Raw genomic sequence first — 19557 nt, 5'->3', positions numbered from 1 at the left:
GACGGAGTCTCGCTCTGTCACCCGGGCTGGAGTGCTGTGGCCGGATCTCAGCTCATTGCAAGCTCTGCCTCCCGGGTTTACGCCATTCTCCTGCCTCAGCCTCCCGAGTAGCTGGGACCACAGACGCCCGCCACCTCGCCTGGCTAGTTTTTTGTATTTTTTAGTAGAGATGGGGTTTCACCGTGTTAGCCAGGATGGTCTTGAGCTCCCGACCTCGTGATCCGCCCGTCTCGGCCTCCCAAAGTGCTAGGATTACAGGCTTGAGCCACCGCGCCTGGCCTCACTGCAAATCTTTATCGAGTTCCCACTATTTGCCTAATAATATACTAGAAATGATAGGTTATAAAACATACTTATAAGACATATCCTTGCCATTGCCCCAGTAGCGTACAGTTTGGAAATACCTTAGCGATTATTTAGCTCAACTCTCTTATATTTTCAGAAGGAACTCAGGACTAAAAGGTTTTCCTCGGAAAGTTAATAATTTCATTAAAGTAGCAATTCCTAGAGCTTATGAAATATATATCAGTATTTAGCCATATTTTTGAGCACTCACATTTGAAATCATTGGACTAGACTCTCCAGGAAATGAGAAAATGAACTAGACACTTTCCCTGTTTCCTAGGATCTTATGATTAAGGAGAGGAGATAATATGGAGCAATGTGTAAGTTAAGAACTTAATAACTTTGGTTCAAAATTTTGAATTGGTTCAAAATAAGAAGTCATAGATATGTAGAGAAGGGAAGAACCAGCTGACTGCTCAGAGCCAGCTTTGCTTTTCCTTCCTTCCTCTCTCCCTTCCTTCCTTCCTTCTTCTTTTCTTTCCTTTTTTCTTTTCTTTTTTTCTTTTCTTCCTTTTGCAACTGTTTGTGGTCTACATCCCTTTAATCAGACTTCCTTTGCCCCTGCATAGAAAGCAGCAAGAAATAAACCCAGCTGATAGCTTTTTCCTATTGCTTATTGACTTTGTACAGATTCTTATTTGCCCTCATCTTTCCTGCTTTTTTGATTCTCCTTTTCCTCTGATGTACCTAATACTCACCTCAGACTGCCTTTGCTCTGATGACTCATTTGGACCTGCTTCTGTGGTTTGAACTCAGCATTGTCTCATGGACAAAATTCTGATGTTCAACTTCTGCCTTTAAACCCTGGGGTCTGTGCGGCTCAGGTAAGTGGCCACTCTTAACCCTTTCAGCTTTCCTACTGGAGAAAGGAAATCCAGTATTTTCCCAGCACCAATAAAGTCTCCATTCCTCCTCTTCTGCCTGACTCCCTGCTTCCTTCCTCATCCTTTCCTCTTCCCTTCCTTCCTCCCTCCTACTCTTCCTCCTCCTTTGACTTCCTTCCAAGAGAATTTGTTGAGCACATACTATGTCAGGTACTGTAGTTGGCACTGGGAATAAAGTAGTAAATAAAACAGGTACGTTGTCTGCTCTCATGAAGTTTATAGTCTTATGGGACTAAGACAGTAATCACACAATCACACACATGGTTATTTAACTAGAATGGTGCTAGTGCAATGAAAGAAAATCATACCATGTAATCAGAGGATAAAACAGGGGATGTAATATGGCCTGAGAAGTCAGAAAAATGTTTCTCAGGAAGGCCTGAGGGATGAGTATGCATCAGCTAGGTAAAGAGAGAAGAGCTTTCCAGAAAAGGGGACAATAGACTATGAAACGGGAAAGAGTAGAATGGGCCAATGTGACTTGATGATGGGAGGAATAGCGGGAGAGTGAACTGTACAGATGGTGTAAGAGCCAGATTGTGCAGTGCCTTCTAGGTCTTATTGACACTTCTGAGCTCTGGGAAATCACTGAAGAATGATAGGATCATGTTGCTTTTTAAAACATGTTTCTGGCTCCTGGGTGGGGGATGGATTGGAGAGGTACAAGGGTAGTTATCTGCTCTGATGAGATGAATGCCACTGCCTTGCTCCATTTCTTACCTCTAGGCAATGCATCACTCTAGGGCACCAGTGAAATGGTGAGGAACTCATGTCATCAAACAGCAGAGATGAGCACAGAGCTACTGGTACCCAAACATAAAAAAACCCTGGCCTGATGTCTTTCTGCTTCTGCCAGCCCAAGAAATTCACAGGGACTCCCTCCAGGGTATTCTGCTTCTTGTTCTAAGTGCAGTTGTACATGGAGATTCTGTGCTCTAGTCCTTAAGAAAAATGGAATATATTTCTTTCTTGTCTCATACCTGGCAGGGAAGCAGCTGTTGTTTTTTCCAACATCTTGCCTATCAGTATAAGCAGCTCTGCCTGTACTATAATGAGGCAGGCTGTGTGTGTGGGGCCCATAGAGGATCAGCTCCTGACATAAGAAAGCCACTTGATCCTGCACTGGGGTGTAGCAAGAGTGTGAGTCACCTAGGCTGTACCCTTTACCCCTATGTCCTGACCCCTAGGCTTTGCAAAGAAAGGTGATTAGCATTTCAAGATAGGTAAGAGTGTGGGACAACTACCTCCAGGACAAAAGATCAGGGGTAGCAGGCACCTTTGTGGTACAGGCTCTGATCCAGCAGATCCAGCTGCCCACTAGACATAAAGCCTCTCCTGTATATAAAGACTTCGATGATGGGCAACCTGCCTAGGTAACTAGTGACTCTCAAGACTACTTCTAGTGACCTGAAAATGGGGAAGCATTCCAAAGGAGTGGTGCTTCACCCATTTGCTTCTTGTGTCACAGCTTCTCCCTGGAAGATAAGACCTTACTATCATATTCTTCACTTCATCTAGGCCAGCTATCACCAGCATTGCCCATGCCCCTGCTGCCCTTCTGATTCTCTGTACCTGGGTATTCTGTACACTCACACCTAGGTGAATTATGCAGACAAGGATGCAGTTACCCCAACATTGTGAGTGCAACTGAAATGTAGAGATTACAATTGCTGTCCATGATCCAAGTTCCCTTCAAGCAAGTGTATTTGCCTTCTGCATCAGAGGCAAGATTCTCTCTCTATATGCCATGTTGTAGCAATCCAAGAAGCTGGACCCTTGCTGAAGGAAAATCAATGGGAGTTCTGCCTCTATCAAGATTGCCTTAATCTCAACATAGTCACCATTCATCATTGACCTCCTGACCCCAGACTTCCAGAATCAGTTCCACAGAACTTGAGTCTTCTCCTGGAGCTAAAATTTTCAGGGCTCTTACATTGCCAACTGAATTGGGAAGGTCATTGAGTGGGAAATATCACCTTACAAATGCTCTTCTTTCAGTCAAGTCTGCAAGGATATCAGTAGATCTATGGAACACTTCTTTCATCTTCCATCATTTTGTATATATACACTTGGACCGCCCTTCTCTGGGTGGTCCCATGTTAAACTACCTCTCAGTTACCCAGGGACGTGTATTTACGGGCCTAGAGGTATATTCCATGGACTATGTACTTGCTAAACAGCTAAGGCTTCCACATTGTGTTTGATTAGGGGTTAGCAGATCTGAAGAGGAAGACTCCCAGGATTGTGTTATACAATAATTATTTGTCTTCTCTGCTCTGATATCCCCAAAAGCTTACTTTTTTAAGGAAAGAAAAAGTTTATCTGGCTCAAGGTTGAGGCTACATTCCTCTGCTGAAGTTTGTTTACCTCTGCCATAATCAAATCTTGAAAGTGGTAGCTTTAGTTTATAATGGGAATTATCTTGTCTCCTGTGACCTCTTCCCTGAACTGTCTCTCTCAGTAAGTTGATTGTAGTTAGTGTAAGTGACCCCACAAGAGCCATCCAGACTTTTGAGGCTGACAGATTCATTCTTCAAGTGATGGTGTTCTTGGACCTCCACAGCTTAGAACAATTCTTATCAAACTTTGACTTGTGTCAGACTCACCCTGATAGCTTGTTAAAACACATTGCTGTGTACCACCCCCAGAGTTTCTGATTCAGTAGATCCCAAGTAGGGCCCAATAATGTGCATTTCTAACCAGTTCCCAGATGATACTGATTCCACTAGTGTCAATTGAGAACCATTGTCTTAAACCAACTGGGGTACCTGAAGAAACTCAGCCTGTCCCTGCTAGGTGAGGTGGAATAGCCAAACAGGTGCCCTGTGTCAGGAACCTCAATATTAGTGACTTGTGGAGTCTGCTTTGTCTCCAGGAATCATCCTATCCCAGCTAGAGCTAAAGATGACTCTCCAGACAATGGTTTCATGCCTGTGCCCAGGGTCTCTCATCGTGGAGCCACATTCTAGTGGGGAAAAGCAGATAACAAGCAGTATATTCATCAGGTAATGACTAGATAAGCTCCATGGGTTGTGTAGAAGTGAGAGGGCCAGATATATAATTGTTTCAACCCAGAGAGAGACCCATACCTAATTGCTGCAAGTGTTTCACAACATCAACCTGCCGAATCATTATTGCCCGTGTGTAATTCTGATTCCAGTCCAGAGGAATCTTAGTGGTCCTTTGATATAACACTTTTAACTTTTCCCTGTCTCAGATCTCTGCCTTTGCTATTGTCTCTATTTGAAAGCAGTTCCCCTATATCGTACTTAGCATGGTTTTCTCCCTTGTTTATTTAGACGTCTTTTTAAATATCATCTCCTCAGCGAGGTTTTTCTAGTTCACCCTACTTAAATAGCATGCATGTCACTCTCCTTCTCTGCCCTGCTTTATTTTTCCTCATAGCATTTATCACCACTTGACTGATTTGTTTATTACATGCTTTGCTCACTAGCATGTAAGCTCCATGAAGAAAGAGGTATTTGTTTTGTTTCATTTTGTTTTTCCAGTTCGGGATCCCCTTGAGCCTAGAACAGTGCGTAACATGTACTAGGTTTACAGTATTTGTTGAATGGATACATGAAACCTGTTATATGCTGTTTGCTTTTCTCTTGGGTTAGAGTCACACCTGCGTGACTGCCATACCTACTTCTCAATCCCAAATGTCCTGGTACACCATCAGTAGCCTCATCTTCTTCATTTTTTCATCACAGTGGTCTTAATATAGATCTGTACCTATTTAATAGACATGATACTATCCTCGTGGTGGTGAATGTATTCATGTATATGGCATACAGCATCCTCTTACTGCCCCCCACCCCGTGTCAGCCTCTGGTAATCATTGTCAAAGAGATCTTCTATCTACATAAACTACTCAACTGCCTGCCAGTAATGTTTGGTTTTATCCTGGTTTGGAGGGCATTGCCCAAAGCTCTACATGTCTTCATTTACCTATCCATGACATACAGGGTTAATGGTCAGACAGAGCATGTGTATTAGGTATTTTAGAATACCACTGCAGCTCTACTCAGGGGTCCTACCTAACTAGCTGCTGGAGAATTTTCTTTTTCTTGCTTTCTTTCTTTTTCTTTTCTTTTTTCTTTTTTTTTTTTTTTTTTTTTTGAGAGGGAGTCTTGCTCTGTCACCCAGACTGGAGTGTGCAGTGGCACCATCTCGGCTCACTGCAACCTCCGCCTCTGGGACTCAAGCAATTCTCCTGTCTCAGCCTCCTGGGTAGCTGGGACTACAGGCGCATGCCACTACACCGGGCTAATTTTTTGTATTTTTAGTAGAGACGGGGTTTCACCGTATTAGCCAGGATGGTCTCGATTTCTTGACCTCATGATCCACCCACCTCGGTCTCCTAAAGTGCTGGGATTACAGGCGTGAGCCACCACACCCAGCTGAGAATTTTCTTTAAACATCTCATACTTATCTCCCCCAGAATTCCTTCTTTCATAATAATTATAATTTTTGACCCTACTATGTGCCTGGACTTCACTAACACGCCAATGGCTGGCTGATACTTGGAGAGCTCCAAGAAGCTTGAGGACCTTCTTAATGTCTTCCTTTACACTGAGGATCAGCATAAAGCAATTGCTGAAAGGCATATTCTTTATGCTGATCCTCGTATGAGATTATCATTTGGCTCTCCTCTGTTCACATCAGCTTTATCTCAAATGCTGAAAATAGGAAAACCACCGGCAGATAATTGAAGGTAGAGGGAATGATGGGCTTTAATCTCATGGTCTTCTGGCTCCAACTGACCTCCCTCTTAAGCATTCAATCCTTTTTTTTTTTCTTTCGCTTCCTCCCAGGTCCAGCTACCATAAATTCTGAATTGCCAGCCTCAGCAGCTGAAGAAGGCTGGGTGTATTCTAGACGAAGTTCTAGATTTCCAGTGGTATCATGGCGAATTCCTATAGTTTAATCATTGGAATAGACATAAGCCCTCTTGAGAGGCCTATCGGAGGGCCCCAGGTTCTTTTCCAGCACAAACCTAGTACATTTCAGCTTTCTACTCTGGAGGAAGGGTCCAAGGTGTTATTTTCCAGCCCCCTTATACCATAATAGCAATGAAAATAATCTTGGAATGAGTGAAAATCTAGCCACTGGCTTAGTTTGGTTGCCTCAAGAGTTTGTTTGTGCCATCTCTTATTTGACTATGTAACTTGCTTCTTTGCTCTTGTTGTCCATGGTTCTCTAACATTGCTGAGCTGTGCACTTTACTCCCAACACTTTCCTTAGTCACCCTAGCTTGTATGATAATGCTTAGAGCTCTTCCTCAGCCCACTCTTCCTTAGTCACCGCACTGTGTTCATCTGTAGGCTTCATACACCAACACTCTGTCCTAATGTATGCTTCTCAGCCTCGCTCCCACCCCTTGGAATGTCGATTGGACAGATACCATATTTTCTAGAACTGCTTAGATCTCAGACATTTTCTTCCAACATCTATCCACCATAAAATTATGAATCCAATTTTTATTAATAAGGCAAGTCAACAATAGCTAGCTAAAGTGTTGAGTCCAATTTGTTAAGGTTCTTGGGAAGCTATATTTGAAATTTAAAAGTTGTTTGATGGATAGAATATTAGGAAAAAAGGGAAATGCATGGTCTTGGAGTTTAGGATTAAAGGAAAGAAAATCCATTTTTAAGGAACTATTCCTGTTTCATCATATCATTCATCTCTAATGCTGGAAAACATATCCACTGGTATCTTTCCCGTAAACAATACTGAGTAAACACTGACAAATTCCCACTATCCAGGTACCACTTATTTTTACTCCTTCTGCTTTAATATATTCATGTCATTAAAATATGATACATTATTAATGTTAATGGGGTTATTGATTTTTTTCAATTATATTCCACGTCCAATGACATGTAAACTTCCTACGAACATTTGATAATCCCTCTAGATTATAAACTCCCTGGGAGCTTATTATATAGCTTAGTAGCTGGCACAGTGGCTGGCACATGAGTCCTCAATAAGTATTTGTTAAATGTATGAATTAATTAATAACAAATAGGAGTTTCTCAAGATTCTTGTCAGGAAGAAATTTACAGCCATTTCTTAATACGAAGTATTTCTTCCATCAGCTACTCTATTTTGTGTTGGTTTTTACTAGTTTAACTCAACAACGTCTTCAGTTTGTGGATTGCCTTGAGATGACCATAGGCAAGATGTAAGTGCTTCTGAGAAAATTCTCCTTCTCTAGGACCCCCAACCCCTAACTTACCTGAATTTGCCTAGGTGTCCTTTGAGATGATGATTTCTTTCTTTCTTTCTTTTTTTTTTTAATTTTGTGTGTGTGTGTGTATTTTTATTATACTTTTAAGTTCTAGGGTACATGTGTACAGTGTGCAGGTTTGTTACATATGTATACTTGTGCCATGTTGGTGTGCTGCACCCATCTCCCCACAAAGGACAGCTTTACAGAACCCTTCCTGTGTCCGCAGCCTCTAAATAGCTATCTTAAAATATGCCAAAGTGTATTTTACAATAGCATATTTTAGTTTCCTACAGGAACTTTTCAGGCTTTTTCTTTCTAAATGTTTTTTAATGTCTTCATTGAGATACAATCCAATATCATAAAACTCACCTATTTATGCAATTCCGGCTGGGCACAGTGGCTCTTTCTGGTAATCCCAGCACTTTGAGAGGCCAAGGCAGGCAGATCACTTGAGGTCAGGAGTTCTAGTCCAGCCTGGCCAATATGGTGAAACGCCGTCTCTACTAAAAATATAAAAAGTAGCCAGGCATGGTGATGCACGCCTGGAATCCTAGCTACTTGGGAGGCTGAAGCAGGAGAATCGTTTAAACCCAGGAGGCAGCGGTTGCAGTGAGCCAAGATTGCACCATTGCACTCCAGCTGGGGTGACTGAGCTAGACTCTATCTCAAAAATAAATAAATAAATAAATAAAGTGTATAATTCAATGGTTTTCACTATATTCATACAGTTTGCAACCACTGTAAGTTTAGCACATTTTCATCAACCCCAGAAGAAGCCCTGTACCCATTAGCAGTCATTCCCCAATTTCCCTCAGTCCCAGGCAACTGCTATCTACTTTCTCTTTCTACAGAGTTGCCTATTCTGGACATTTCATATAAATGGAATCATATGATATGTGGTCTTTTGTGAATGGCTTCTTCTATGTAGCATAATATCTTTATGTTTTATAAACCAAAAATAAAATTCTAAGCTCCCTGACCATCTGAGTAGACACCTCCTCTCAGCCAAAGGCATTTCAAAGTTAACTTAAAAAACTAGTTCAGGTCATCAGGGGAAGGGGGAGCTGGACATGCCTTCTCCTTTTGGAATTATTGATAGAACAGACCCTTCAAGTCTGATAAGAAACATTTACAATTGGTTGGGCGTGGTGGCTCACGCCTGTAATCCCAGCACTTTGGGAGGCCAAGGCAGGCAGATCACCTGAGGTCAGGAGTTTGAAACCAGCCTGACCAACATGGAGAAACCCTATCTCTACTAAAAATACAAAATTAGCCAGGCATGGTGGCGCATGCCTGTAATCCCAGCTACTCGGGAGGCTCAGTCAGGAGAATCACTTGAACCCGGGAGGCGGAGGTTGTGGTGAGCAGAGATGGCCCCATTGCACTCCAGCCTGGACAACTAGAGCAAAACTCTTCTCAAAAAAACAAAAAAACAAAAAAAAAAAAAGAAAAATTTACAATCTATTCTATCTGAAGCCTGATACATGGAGGCTTCGTCTGCATGGTAAAATTTTGGTTTCTACAACCCCTTATCTTAACCCAGACATTCCTTTCTATTGATAATAACTCTTTAAACAAATTGCCAATCAGAAAATCTACCTAGGACCTGGAAACCCACACTTCCAGTTGTCCCACCTTTCCGGACCAAACCAATGTACATTTTACATGTATTTTTGCATGCTAAGAGAATTAAGGAAAACAAATACATCTTACATGTATTAATGAATGACTTGTATCTCCCTAAAATGTATAAAATGAAGCTGTGGCCTGACCATCTTGGGCACATGTTCTCAGGATATCCTGAGGGCTGTATCACAGGCCATTGGTCACTCATATTTGGCTCAGAATAAATATCTTCAAATATTTTACAAATTTTGACACTTTTTGTCATATGGATATGACACATTTTATTTATCCATTCTTCAGTTGATGGACTTTGGGTTCTTTCACATTTTGCCAGCATTATGAATAATTTTGCTATGAACATTGGTATACAAGATTTTGTGTGAACACATGTTTTCATTTTTCCTAGGTATATACCTAGGAGTGGAATTGGTAGTTAATGCGACAGCTCTATGTTTAACATTTTGAGGAACTGACAAATGTCCACTGCAGCTGCACCACTTTACATTCCTACCAGCAATGCAAAAGGGTTCCAATTTATTCACATCCGCTCTAACACTTTCCTTTCTTTTTCCTTTCCTTTCCCTCCCTCCCTCCCTCCCTTCCTTCCTTCCTTCCTCCCTCTCTCTCTCCCTCACTCTCTCCTTTCTTCCTTTATTTCTTTGTGTCCCTCCCTCTCTTCCTCCCTCCTTCCTTCCTTTCTTCCTTCCTTCCTGCCTTCCTTCCCTCCCTCCCTTTCTCTCTCTCCACCCCTCCCTCCCTCCTTCCTTCTATCTTCCTTTCTTTTTTCTTTTTTGATAATAGCAACCCTAATGGATATGAAGTAGTATTCTCACTTCAGTGAAGTAGTTGTGATTTGCATTGCCCTAATCGCTATTGATGTTGAGCATCTTTTCTTGTACTTATTAGCCATTATATATCATCTTTAGAAAACTGTCTATTCAAGCCTTTGCTCATTTTTTTATTTTTTATTTTCGAGAGAGGGTCTCACTCTGTCACCCAGGGTGGAGTGTGGTGGTGCAATCTTGGCTCACTGCAAGCTCTGCCTCCCAGGCTCAAGTCACTCTCATGCCTCAGCCTCCCAAGTAGCTGGCACTATAGGCATGCGCCACCACACCTGGCTAACTTTTTGTATTTTTGTAGAGATGGAGTTTCACCATGTTGCCCAGTCTGGTCTTAAATTCCTGAGCTCAAACAATCCACCTGCCTTGGCCTCCCAAAGTGCTGGGATTACAGGGTGAGCCACTGCACTCGGCCAGTTTTCCCTATTTATTAACATCTTGCATTAGTGTGGTACAGTTATGATAATTGATAACCCAATATTTATACATTATTATTAGCTAAGTTCCATAGTTTACATTAGGGTTTACTCTTTGGGTCGTGTAGTTCTATGAATTTGACAAATGCATAATGTCATGACAAATGTATGCCATGTGTCTGTTATAGCATCATACCGAATCATTTTAGTGCCCCTAAAGTCCCCTGTGCTTCACCTATTAATCTCTCCTTCTCTATCCCAAGCCCCAGGTAACAACTGATATTTTTATTGTCTCCATAGTTTTACCTTTTCAAGACTGTCATACAGTTGGAATCATACAGTATGCAGCCTTTTCACACTGGCCTGTTTCACTGTGTCTTTTCATGGCTTGATCATTTCTTTTTATTGTTGAAAAATATTGTATTATATAGCTGTATCACAGTTTGTTTATTCACCTTTTGAGGGACATCTTGGTTGCTTCCAGCTTTTGGCAATTATGAATAAAGCTTTTATAAACATTCATGTGCAGGTTTTTTGTGTGGACATAATTTTCAGCTCATTCAGGTAAATACTTAGGAGTGCTCTTGCTGGATCATGTGGTAAGACAATATTTAGCTTCGTAAAAAACTGTCAAACTGTATTCTACAGTGACTATAGCATTGCGCATTCCCACCAATAATTAATGAGGGTTCCAGTGGCTCCACATTCTCATTAGCATCTGGATTTTTGAATTTTAATCATTTAATCATTCTAATAGGTGTGTAGTGGTGTCTCATTGCTTTAATTTGCAGTTCCCTAATGACGTATGATGTTGACATCTTTTCATGGTTATTCGCCACCTGTATATATCTTCTTTGGTCAACTCTTTCGCCCATTTTTAAATTGAGTTGTTTTCTTTTTTTTGTCAGTGAAAAGAGTCAAACTGTAAAACATTTGAAGAGATTTATTCTGAGCCAAATATGAGTGACCAATAGCTCCCCCATGACACAGCCCTCAGGAGATCCTGAGAACATGTGTTCAAGGTGGTCGGGCCACAAGTTGGTTTTATAAATTTTAGGGAGATACAAGATATCAATGAATATATGTAAGATGTACATTTGTTCAGTCCAGAAAGGCGGGATAACTGGAAGCGGGGAGCGGGGAGCGGGGCTTCCAGGTCATAGGTAGATTCAAAGATTTCCTGATTGGAAATTGGTGAAAAGAGTTAAGTTACTGTCCAAAGACTTAGAATCAATAGAAAGCAATGTCTGGGTTAAGATAAGGGGTTGTGAAGACCAAGGTTTTATCAGGTAGACAGAGCCTCCAGGCAGTAGGTTTCAGAGAATAGATTGTAAATGGTTCTTATCAGACTTAAAGAGTGTGTTCTATCAGTAATTCCAAAAGGGAGGAGCATATAATGAAGCATGTCTGGCTCCCCCTTTCCATCAAGGTCTGAACTAGTTTTTCAGACTAACTTTGGAATACCCTTGACTGAGAGGAGGAGTCTATTCAGATGGTTGAGGGGCTTAGAATTTTATTTTTGGTTTACATTCTTGATGAGTTGCAAATGAGTTCTTTCTTTATTCTGGATGCCAGCCCCTTATCAGATATATGATTTGCAAATATTTTCTCCCATTCTATGGGTTGTCTTTCCACTTTCTTGATGGTATAATTTGGAGCACAAATGCTTTTATTTTGTGTAGTCAAATGGGGTTTTATCTCCTAGTCACTTGCATTTGTATTGTTTGTGCCAGAATGTGCAGGGGTAGAGATAAAAGTAAGCAAGAGGAAGAGGGCAGTGGTAAAAGCAAGAGGAGACCTGACTGTGGAGACAATGAAGCAAACGCATAGGTGGAGCAAGGGAAGGTGAGACTTGAGTAATGGATGCACCTCTTGCTCTGGGAGCATCTGACCCTTTTTCCAGGATGGATCCTGTTTGCTGTGAAGCCTAATTTACATGCTTGCTTCACTGCCAGAATCCCGCCCCCATCCCTCCCCACAGCAGGCTTGAGAAGTGGCTGTCACAGCCACGCCCTTCCCTCTTGACACTTCCATTCCAAGTAGCTAGCTTTTCTGTACTTTCTCTGAGAAAGGTAATGTAAATATAAAAGAAGTTTTTGAGGCTATTCTATAGAAGATGTCATAATTCAATGTTCCTCAAAGACAGGGACTATATTTATTTATTTTTAAAAAATATCTCAGCACCTAATGCAAAATCTAGCACACAGACTCCCAATAAATGTTTGCTTAAAGACGGATGGGGGCCACAGGGGCAGGTTTTATTATCAGTTGCTGAACATGTTGGACTGCAAGCTGTCTCAGGGAGTCTGGACTAGGAAAAAGTTCTGTGTTGAAAACAAGAGAAGCAACGAAATAATTTCCTATTCTCATTAAATAAAGATGCTGATGGCTCTCGAGATAGATATGAGGACCCCAGGATTCTGGGGAGTGAAGAAACTAAGCCGCTGCCATATCTGAGCCGAGTTCTTAGGGGGAGGAGGAAGAGGAGGAGAAAGGCAAGCAGGAGAGGCGGAGCCTTCTTGTCAGCATCTGTTAGTGGAGGTTGGGAAGCCTCTCCTCCTTCCCCCCTCCTCCTTCCCCCTCCCTCCACCTGGCTCCTCCCCGCGTTCGTCCAGCACACCTCCCCCCTTTCCCAAGGACAATCTGCAAGAAAGCAGCGGCGGAGGAGAGCTAAGACTAAAAGGCAAGAGGGGCCGTTGAGTGAAGAGCAAGGGGGAGAGCTGGGAGTGAGGCGGGAAGGTATGGGCCGGGAGTAGGCGGTAGGGAGAACTGAAAGGAGCAGAAAGGAAAAGAAGAGGAGATACGGCATCCTAAGCCGAGCCGAGAGGGGGATGGGCAGGGCAGTTGTGAAGAATCCTAGCCCCTTGGCCAGCCCCCTCCGCTTGCAGGCTCAGCTGCATTCCCCGGGAATCAGGGATGGGTGGGTGGGGCTCGGACGGGTTGCCCTTGGCTGCCTGACCCTACCGTGGCACTAACCCAATTCAAATCAGTGCGCCTATGATGCTGCTTGTCTGTTTCTCCCTGCCGCGTGCTTATATACACACGTGATTTTAGAGATATGTTTTAATATCTGTTTCTCTCTACGTGCGTGTCATTGTGGGTCTGTAAGGGATGCTTATACATGAGTCTGCATGAATTTCTGTGTCCTGTGCCTCTATAACTGTCGTAGAGATTTCAGTAGAAGAATATGAGCTGGTTTTTACAGGTCAGCACTCTTATTTTCTCCCTCACTGACGCTGCCAGGGGTAGAAGAGCTCTGTGTGGGATTCTACCCCCGTCATGAGCTCCAAGAGTGAATGAGAAGAAAAAACGGGAGGAAAGGGATCAGCATACCCAGATGTCTTGTTCTTTTCTTTCCATCTTTTTTCCTTCCTGTTTGCCCTAGTCACTTAATCTTTCTTTTTTGAAAACAGCAGAAATTTGGACATGAACATTCCAGTTAAATAAGAGTGTCTCTAGTTACACGTGTGTTGTATGTTCCTTTCACTGTTTGCCACTATATGATTTCTAAAGTCCAAGTTAGGAGTGTGTTTTAAAGTAGAATATGGAGGTATATCTGTATCCAAGCCTATTTTACGTTTTTCATACATTTGTATTTCATGTGGTTCATCAGTTCATTGTTTTCAACAAGTATTTATTGGGGTCCTGTAATGTGCATAGACTTTGCGAGTCTTTAGTGGGCTGTGGGAGAGTTTTTAAAAATGATCATGATCCCTGCCCTGGAGGAGTTCTCAGTCTACTTAGGGAAAATGACTTTAGTAGCCATCCAGTCCAGTGGTTGGCAAACTTCATCTGTAAAAGGCAAGATAGTAAATATTTTAGACTGCTGCCTCATGAGTCTCTGTCACAATATCCATCCTACTGTTGTAGCACAAAGACATCCATGACAATACGTGAATGAATGAAGGTGGTACACACACTGGAATTTGAACTTAACATTTTTCACATGTCATGAAGTACTTTTTGCAACCACTAAAAAATATAAAAACCTTTCACAGCTTACTGCCATACAAAAACATGAGAAGGGCTGGATTTGGCCTACAGACTGTTGTACGCTGACCCTGATCTAGTCCAACCCTCTTTTCAGTGCATAAGGAACAGTTAAAATGCCACATAAAGCAGGCCTAGCATGGTAGTTCATGCCTGTTATCCCAGCACTTTGGGAGGCGAGGTGGGCGGATCACTGAAGTCAGGAGTTCCAGACCAGCTTGGCCAACATGGTGAAAACCGTCTCAATAAAAAATACAAAAATTAGCCAGGTGTGGTGGTGTATGCCTGTAATCCCAGCTACTCGGAAGGCTGAGGTAGGAGAATCACTTGAACCTGGGAGGCGGTGATCCAGTTTAGACAACATGTGATTAGAGGAAGTCCAAAAGAAGGCTTCCTTGACCTGTGGTAATCAGTGAAGGTTTAATAAGGGTACAACTATCACTGGCCTTAAATGATGGAATGGGTTATGAATCTGTGGAAAGGGCCAGGGTAGCCACCAGGACAGGGATGCAGTATGCCCAGGCACAAAAGTGGGAACAGCAAAGTAATGTTCAGGTGACAATGGAGCAGAGGATCTGTAGGACCAAAAGTTGAAGCTACATGCAAGGGCTAGACTGTAGAAGCTTCGAATGCCAACCCAACAAGTTGGGACCTTATCTGTCAGTACTGATTATATGTAGTACGTTCATTAATCTCTGTCTCTTAACACAATGCATGTTTGTGAATGTATGTCTTCATATATGTCTCATTGCATTCTTTTATTATTTGTGTGGATTTGTGTGTTTATGTGACCTATGTTTCTATAGGCAGCTACCTTGGGTTCTCCAAATGCAGGGTAGAAGCAAGCACAAGCTGCCCTTAAAACTTGGGTTCCTGTGAATGAATACACATCTCTGCTGAAGCCTAGGGACCTATGACCTTCCTATGAAGGTTTATTTTGTGTGTCTAATAGAGTGAAGAAAGGAACACAAGCACAGTGAGACCAGCTATTGTAGTAAGCAATTCAGGTGGAAAATGCAATGAGGATAGAAAGGAGGGGATGTATAAAGGAAGATAATAAGAAGGGAGAATAATAGGATTTAGTTACTGTTTTGAATCTGAGAGGAAGGGAGGAGATAAATTAAAAATAACAGGTTTTAGCCTGGAAAACTGGGAGAGTGATAATTCCACTGGCATTTTATGGATACAAAAGTATGTCCTCTTATGTGTTCCTTTGAGAGAGGTGATCCCTAAAGAACAAAATATGAAGGTGTTCCCATGTCATATGTACACATCTGTGTATATACGGCAGTGACTTTGTATTAATCTTCTCATTTCATAGCAGGTAGTAATGTGAGGGGCAAGACCCAAAGACCAAGGGTCAAGAGATGCTCAGGAGGCTGACAGCCTGAGAGGGAAGAGCCATAGAAAGTCCCTGACCACTCTTGAGACTGACACCATTAATTTGCCCAACTCTGATGTGCCTTTATAACCTCAGACTACAGTTTCAACTCCATATCACCTAACCCCATTCCAATAGCACAATTCCATAACACCCAACCCTAATCTTAATTATAATCCAACCTACCCTTGCTCTTCTACTTCTACTTTGCTGATTGTCATCAGTGCCCTAAACCTCATCTGATTCCAGCTCTCTGCAATAACCTATGCCTTCATTGAAAAGGGAGGTATCCTTGAGGCTAACTCAACTTTTCTCCTCCCTTTCTCATTTCTGTTTAGTCAACTTCTCTCTTCCCTGACCTTAGTTTATTCCCCATATAGGTTCCATTTGGGGTGGGAGGGATCAGAGAGGGATTAGTTAGAACCTTAGTAGTCTTGGGCTTGATTACATAACATTTCAGCTTGTCAGTCTACAAGGGTGTGGCTCTCCTCTGGAAGAAGCCCAAAGCTCTCAGGCTGCAAAGCCCAGACTTGGTATAGTGGGAGAGCCTGAGTGAGGTGGCTCTAGCTAGTCTAATTGCCGTTTCTTGAGCTAGTGGCATCTTGATTCCTGCTGTGTCTTAACTGACCATTGTCTTAAATTCTAGAGTGGATCATGACCCATGAAGAGCACCATGCAGCCAAAACCCTGGGGATTGGCAAAGCCATCGCCGTCTTAACCTCTGGTGGAGATGCCCAAGGTAAGGAGGAGGGGACGAAAAACACGACTGGTGGGGCTTTTGGAATTTACTGACTCCATTGGCATTTACAATAGAATTATTCTTCTGTAGGTTTACTGGAATTTTGGGCTTTCCTAAAAATTTCTGTGAGGCCTAAGTCCTCAAGTGCATTTGAATTTTATTTGCCTTGCTTTTATTTACCCACATCTTCATAAAACTTCTTTCAAAGTTTCTTTGAAGACTGGGGACTCTTTTGGTCCTTGGAAACCTGAAAGAGTGGTGTTTTCTCAAGCAGCATTGGAAAGAAACTAAAGAGAGAAAGTTATTGAGAAGGCAGTAAGTGGATTAACTTCATGTATTTGGTCATGGTGGGGATGGGAGGAGACCCAGAATTAGTATTTGGTTGGTCCCAACGAGGTCTTCAGGTATTAACTCTGATGTCTGGAGAGTTCTTGCACTGACCGGGGTCAGTCAGGCACTCGGTTTTCTCTGGCCTTTCCTCCTCTTCCATTTCATTACCCCTTAAAAAAATAGGAACAGCAGCAGTTAATCAATACAGATCCACTATGAGGTGGAGGGGCAGAAAATGAGCCAGCAAAAACCTTTTTCTAGATTGAATTTAAGAAACCTGGGAGTCATGAAAATTAGGTATATAGGAAACACGGAGTGGGAGAGAGAGACTATGTGATTTTGTTTTAAAAAAACTTTTTCTCATTTGATCTTCTGATATATTCTGGTACATTGAAAAGAGGCAGAATTTCTTTGAAAGGATACAGGACATGGAGACAATTATGGAAAAAAGAGAGAAGGAAAGCAATTTCAGCTAGGCTTCCCTCCTCAGCACCACTGTCCCTAGGCTCTTTTAGACTTTGTGCTAAGGACCACTTTGTATAGAGCCCTGTCTTGTATGTTGTGAAGAAGTTGAATTCCTTTAGGAATTTATAGTTTAATGAGGAAACTAGAATTCTTACATAAGGCACATAAATAAAAACAAGCAAGTGTGCATTAACCAAGTGGAATCTACTTATATAATGAAATGATAGCCCCTGATTGAATTAATCAGGGAAAACTTCATGGAGAAGGTAGATTTCAAGACACTGAACTCTTTTATTTTATTTTATTTTTTTTTTGAGGCGGAGTCTCGCTCTGTCGCCCGGACTGGAGTGCAGTGGCCAGATCTCAGCTCACTGCAAGCTCCGCCTCCCGGGTTTACGCCATTCTCCTGCCTCAGCCTCCTGAGTAGCTGGGACTACAGGCACCCGCCACCTCGCCCGGCTAGTTTTGCATTTTAGTAGAGACGGGGTTTCACCGTGTTAGCCAGGTTGGTCTCGATCTCCTGACCTCGTGATCCGCCCGTCTCAGCCTCCCGAAGTGCTGGGATTACAGGCTTGAGCCACCGCGCCCGGCCCTGAACTCTTTATTTAAGTAAGATGCTTAGAACAGTAGCAGGCACATCATAAATACTCAATACATGTATCATTAATTAATTAAAAATGAATTTGTATCTACTGTGTCAATCAGGATGATGGTCACTAGGGATACATCAGTGAAAAAGTCTGACACAATCTTTGTTCTTATGATACTTAATAGTATATTAGTAAAGCTAGACTTTTTAAACTAATATTTGTTATAGTTGTGATATAGGTTATGAATCAGAAAGTGCTAGCATGAAGAAACTGAGGAAGGAGGGTACGGAGGTCTGAGTTTAGGAATAGTGACCAGATTAGGAATGCAGAGTCCTAGTTGAGTTTGCAGAAACCACAGACCTGGCTTTTATTGCATCTCTCTTCTCTGCTGGCAGAGTACCATGCCAATACTGAATTCTTTAACATGCACTTGAGCATTGATCCTGAAACCTTGGTAGACTGGTCTGTGGACCCATACTGTCAGATTAGGGGAAGAGAGAAGAAAGCCTGCTAAACAATCCAAGTGAGATACACAGAGTTATAAAATGAAGAAGAAGATATTTTTAGAGAGGGAAAGGGGAAAAAAAGGTCAGCCTAGGATTTAACTTGGGTCTAAGAGCAGCAGAGCCCTTCCACCTTCTGATCCTGAACCGTGAGGCCCTCTTAATCTAGTGATGGCCATAACTCACTGCTATAAGAGAAAGACCCTCTTTTATGGAGGCATGGACTATAGATAAGCTAATTTCTGAAGGACCCAGCTGATAGGCATAGTGTATCCAGGGAAATATCCCACCTGCAAATCCCCATAACATCACAGCAACATATCACTAGGGATTGAGAGTGATAGAAACTGAAATTCTATGGAGGCAAGGAGGCAAAACAGAAAACTCAAAATAGAGCTGAGAGGTCCCAGCTGAAGGAGAAGCTCAAATTCAGAAGTTGCCTGCCCAGAGCTGAGTTTGATGGACTCTAGTTCTCCCAGGGAGAAAACACAGAAATGTTTTTGTTTTTTTTTCCCCTGAGGGTTTGTGGGCCACATGGGAAAGTGAGATTGAGCTGTCTGAAATCCATAGAGGTCACAGCTTTGTCATTCCCAGAACTGCTGAGTTTGCTGAAAGCTAATCATCTCTTGAGGTAGAAAAATGGCCAGGAATCGGGCATCCTGAGCTCAAAAACGAAGAACTCTGGGATGCTGGGCTGATGCCGTACCAAATCCTAATTCCCTTTCCAGCCTAGGAATGGCTTCAGCCACCAAAACTATGCTACCTTTAGCTTTATGACATTGGCATATTTTAACCCTGGAAAGGACCTCGGTCAGTCATCTGCTCTGGCCCTCTGTCTCCAAATAGCCAGCCATTACAAATGTATGTTTATCCTTTTTTTTTTTTTTTTTTTTTTTAAGAGATGGGACGGGATCAGCTGGGTGTGGTGGCTCATGCCTGTAATCCCAGGACTTTGGGAGGCCGAGGCAGGCAGATCACCTGAGGTCGGGAGTTCGAGACCAGCCTGACCAACATGGAGAAACCCTGTCTCTACTAAAATACAAAATTAGCTGGGCGTGGTGGCACATGCCTGTAATCCCAGCCACTTGGGAGACTGAGGCAGGAGAATCGCTTGAACCCAGGAGGCGGAGGTTGCGGTGAGTCGAGGTCACACCATTACACTCCAGCCTAGGCAACAAGAGTGAAACTCTGTCTCAAAAAAAAAAAAAAAAAAA

The 19557-nt window shown here is 42.4% G+C and overlaps 1 protein-coding gene across 8 annotated transcripts in view; it reads left to right on the top strand.

Annotated features, from left to right (window-relative positions):
* The window catches only part of PFKM (phosphofructokinase, muscle), a 43237-nt gene that overhangs the window by 3010 nt on the left and 20670 nt on the right, over nt 1–19557 (top strand). For 3 of the 8 annotated variants that reach the window (XM_017853136.1, XM_017853134.1, XM_017853135.1), the window contains exon 4: nt 16363–16455. In XM_017853136.1, the coding sequence (XP_017708625.1) occupies nt 16363–16455 (93 nt within the window). Of the gene's footprint in view, nt 1–12895; nt 13085–13443; nt 13551–16157; nt 16274–16362; nt 16456–19557 lie in introns of those variants that run through there. The other 5 variants (XM_017853137.1, XM_017853140.1, XM_017853141.1 and 2 more) reach the window with 5 other exon arrangements.

Source organism: Rhinopithecus bieti, unplaced genomic scaffold, assembly GCF_001698545.2.
Source record: "Rhinopithecus bieti isolate Rb0 unplaced genomic scaffold, ASM169854v2 scaffold_36869, whole genome shotgun sequence".
In the NCBI taxonomy this organism is placed as follows: domain Eukaryota; kingdom Metazoa; phylum Chordata; class Mammalia; order Primates; family Cercopithecidae; genus Rhinopithecus; species Rhinopithecus bieti.
Note: the sequence above shows the minus strand (reverse complement) of the source record. Positions and strands in the feature narration are given on the sequence as shown.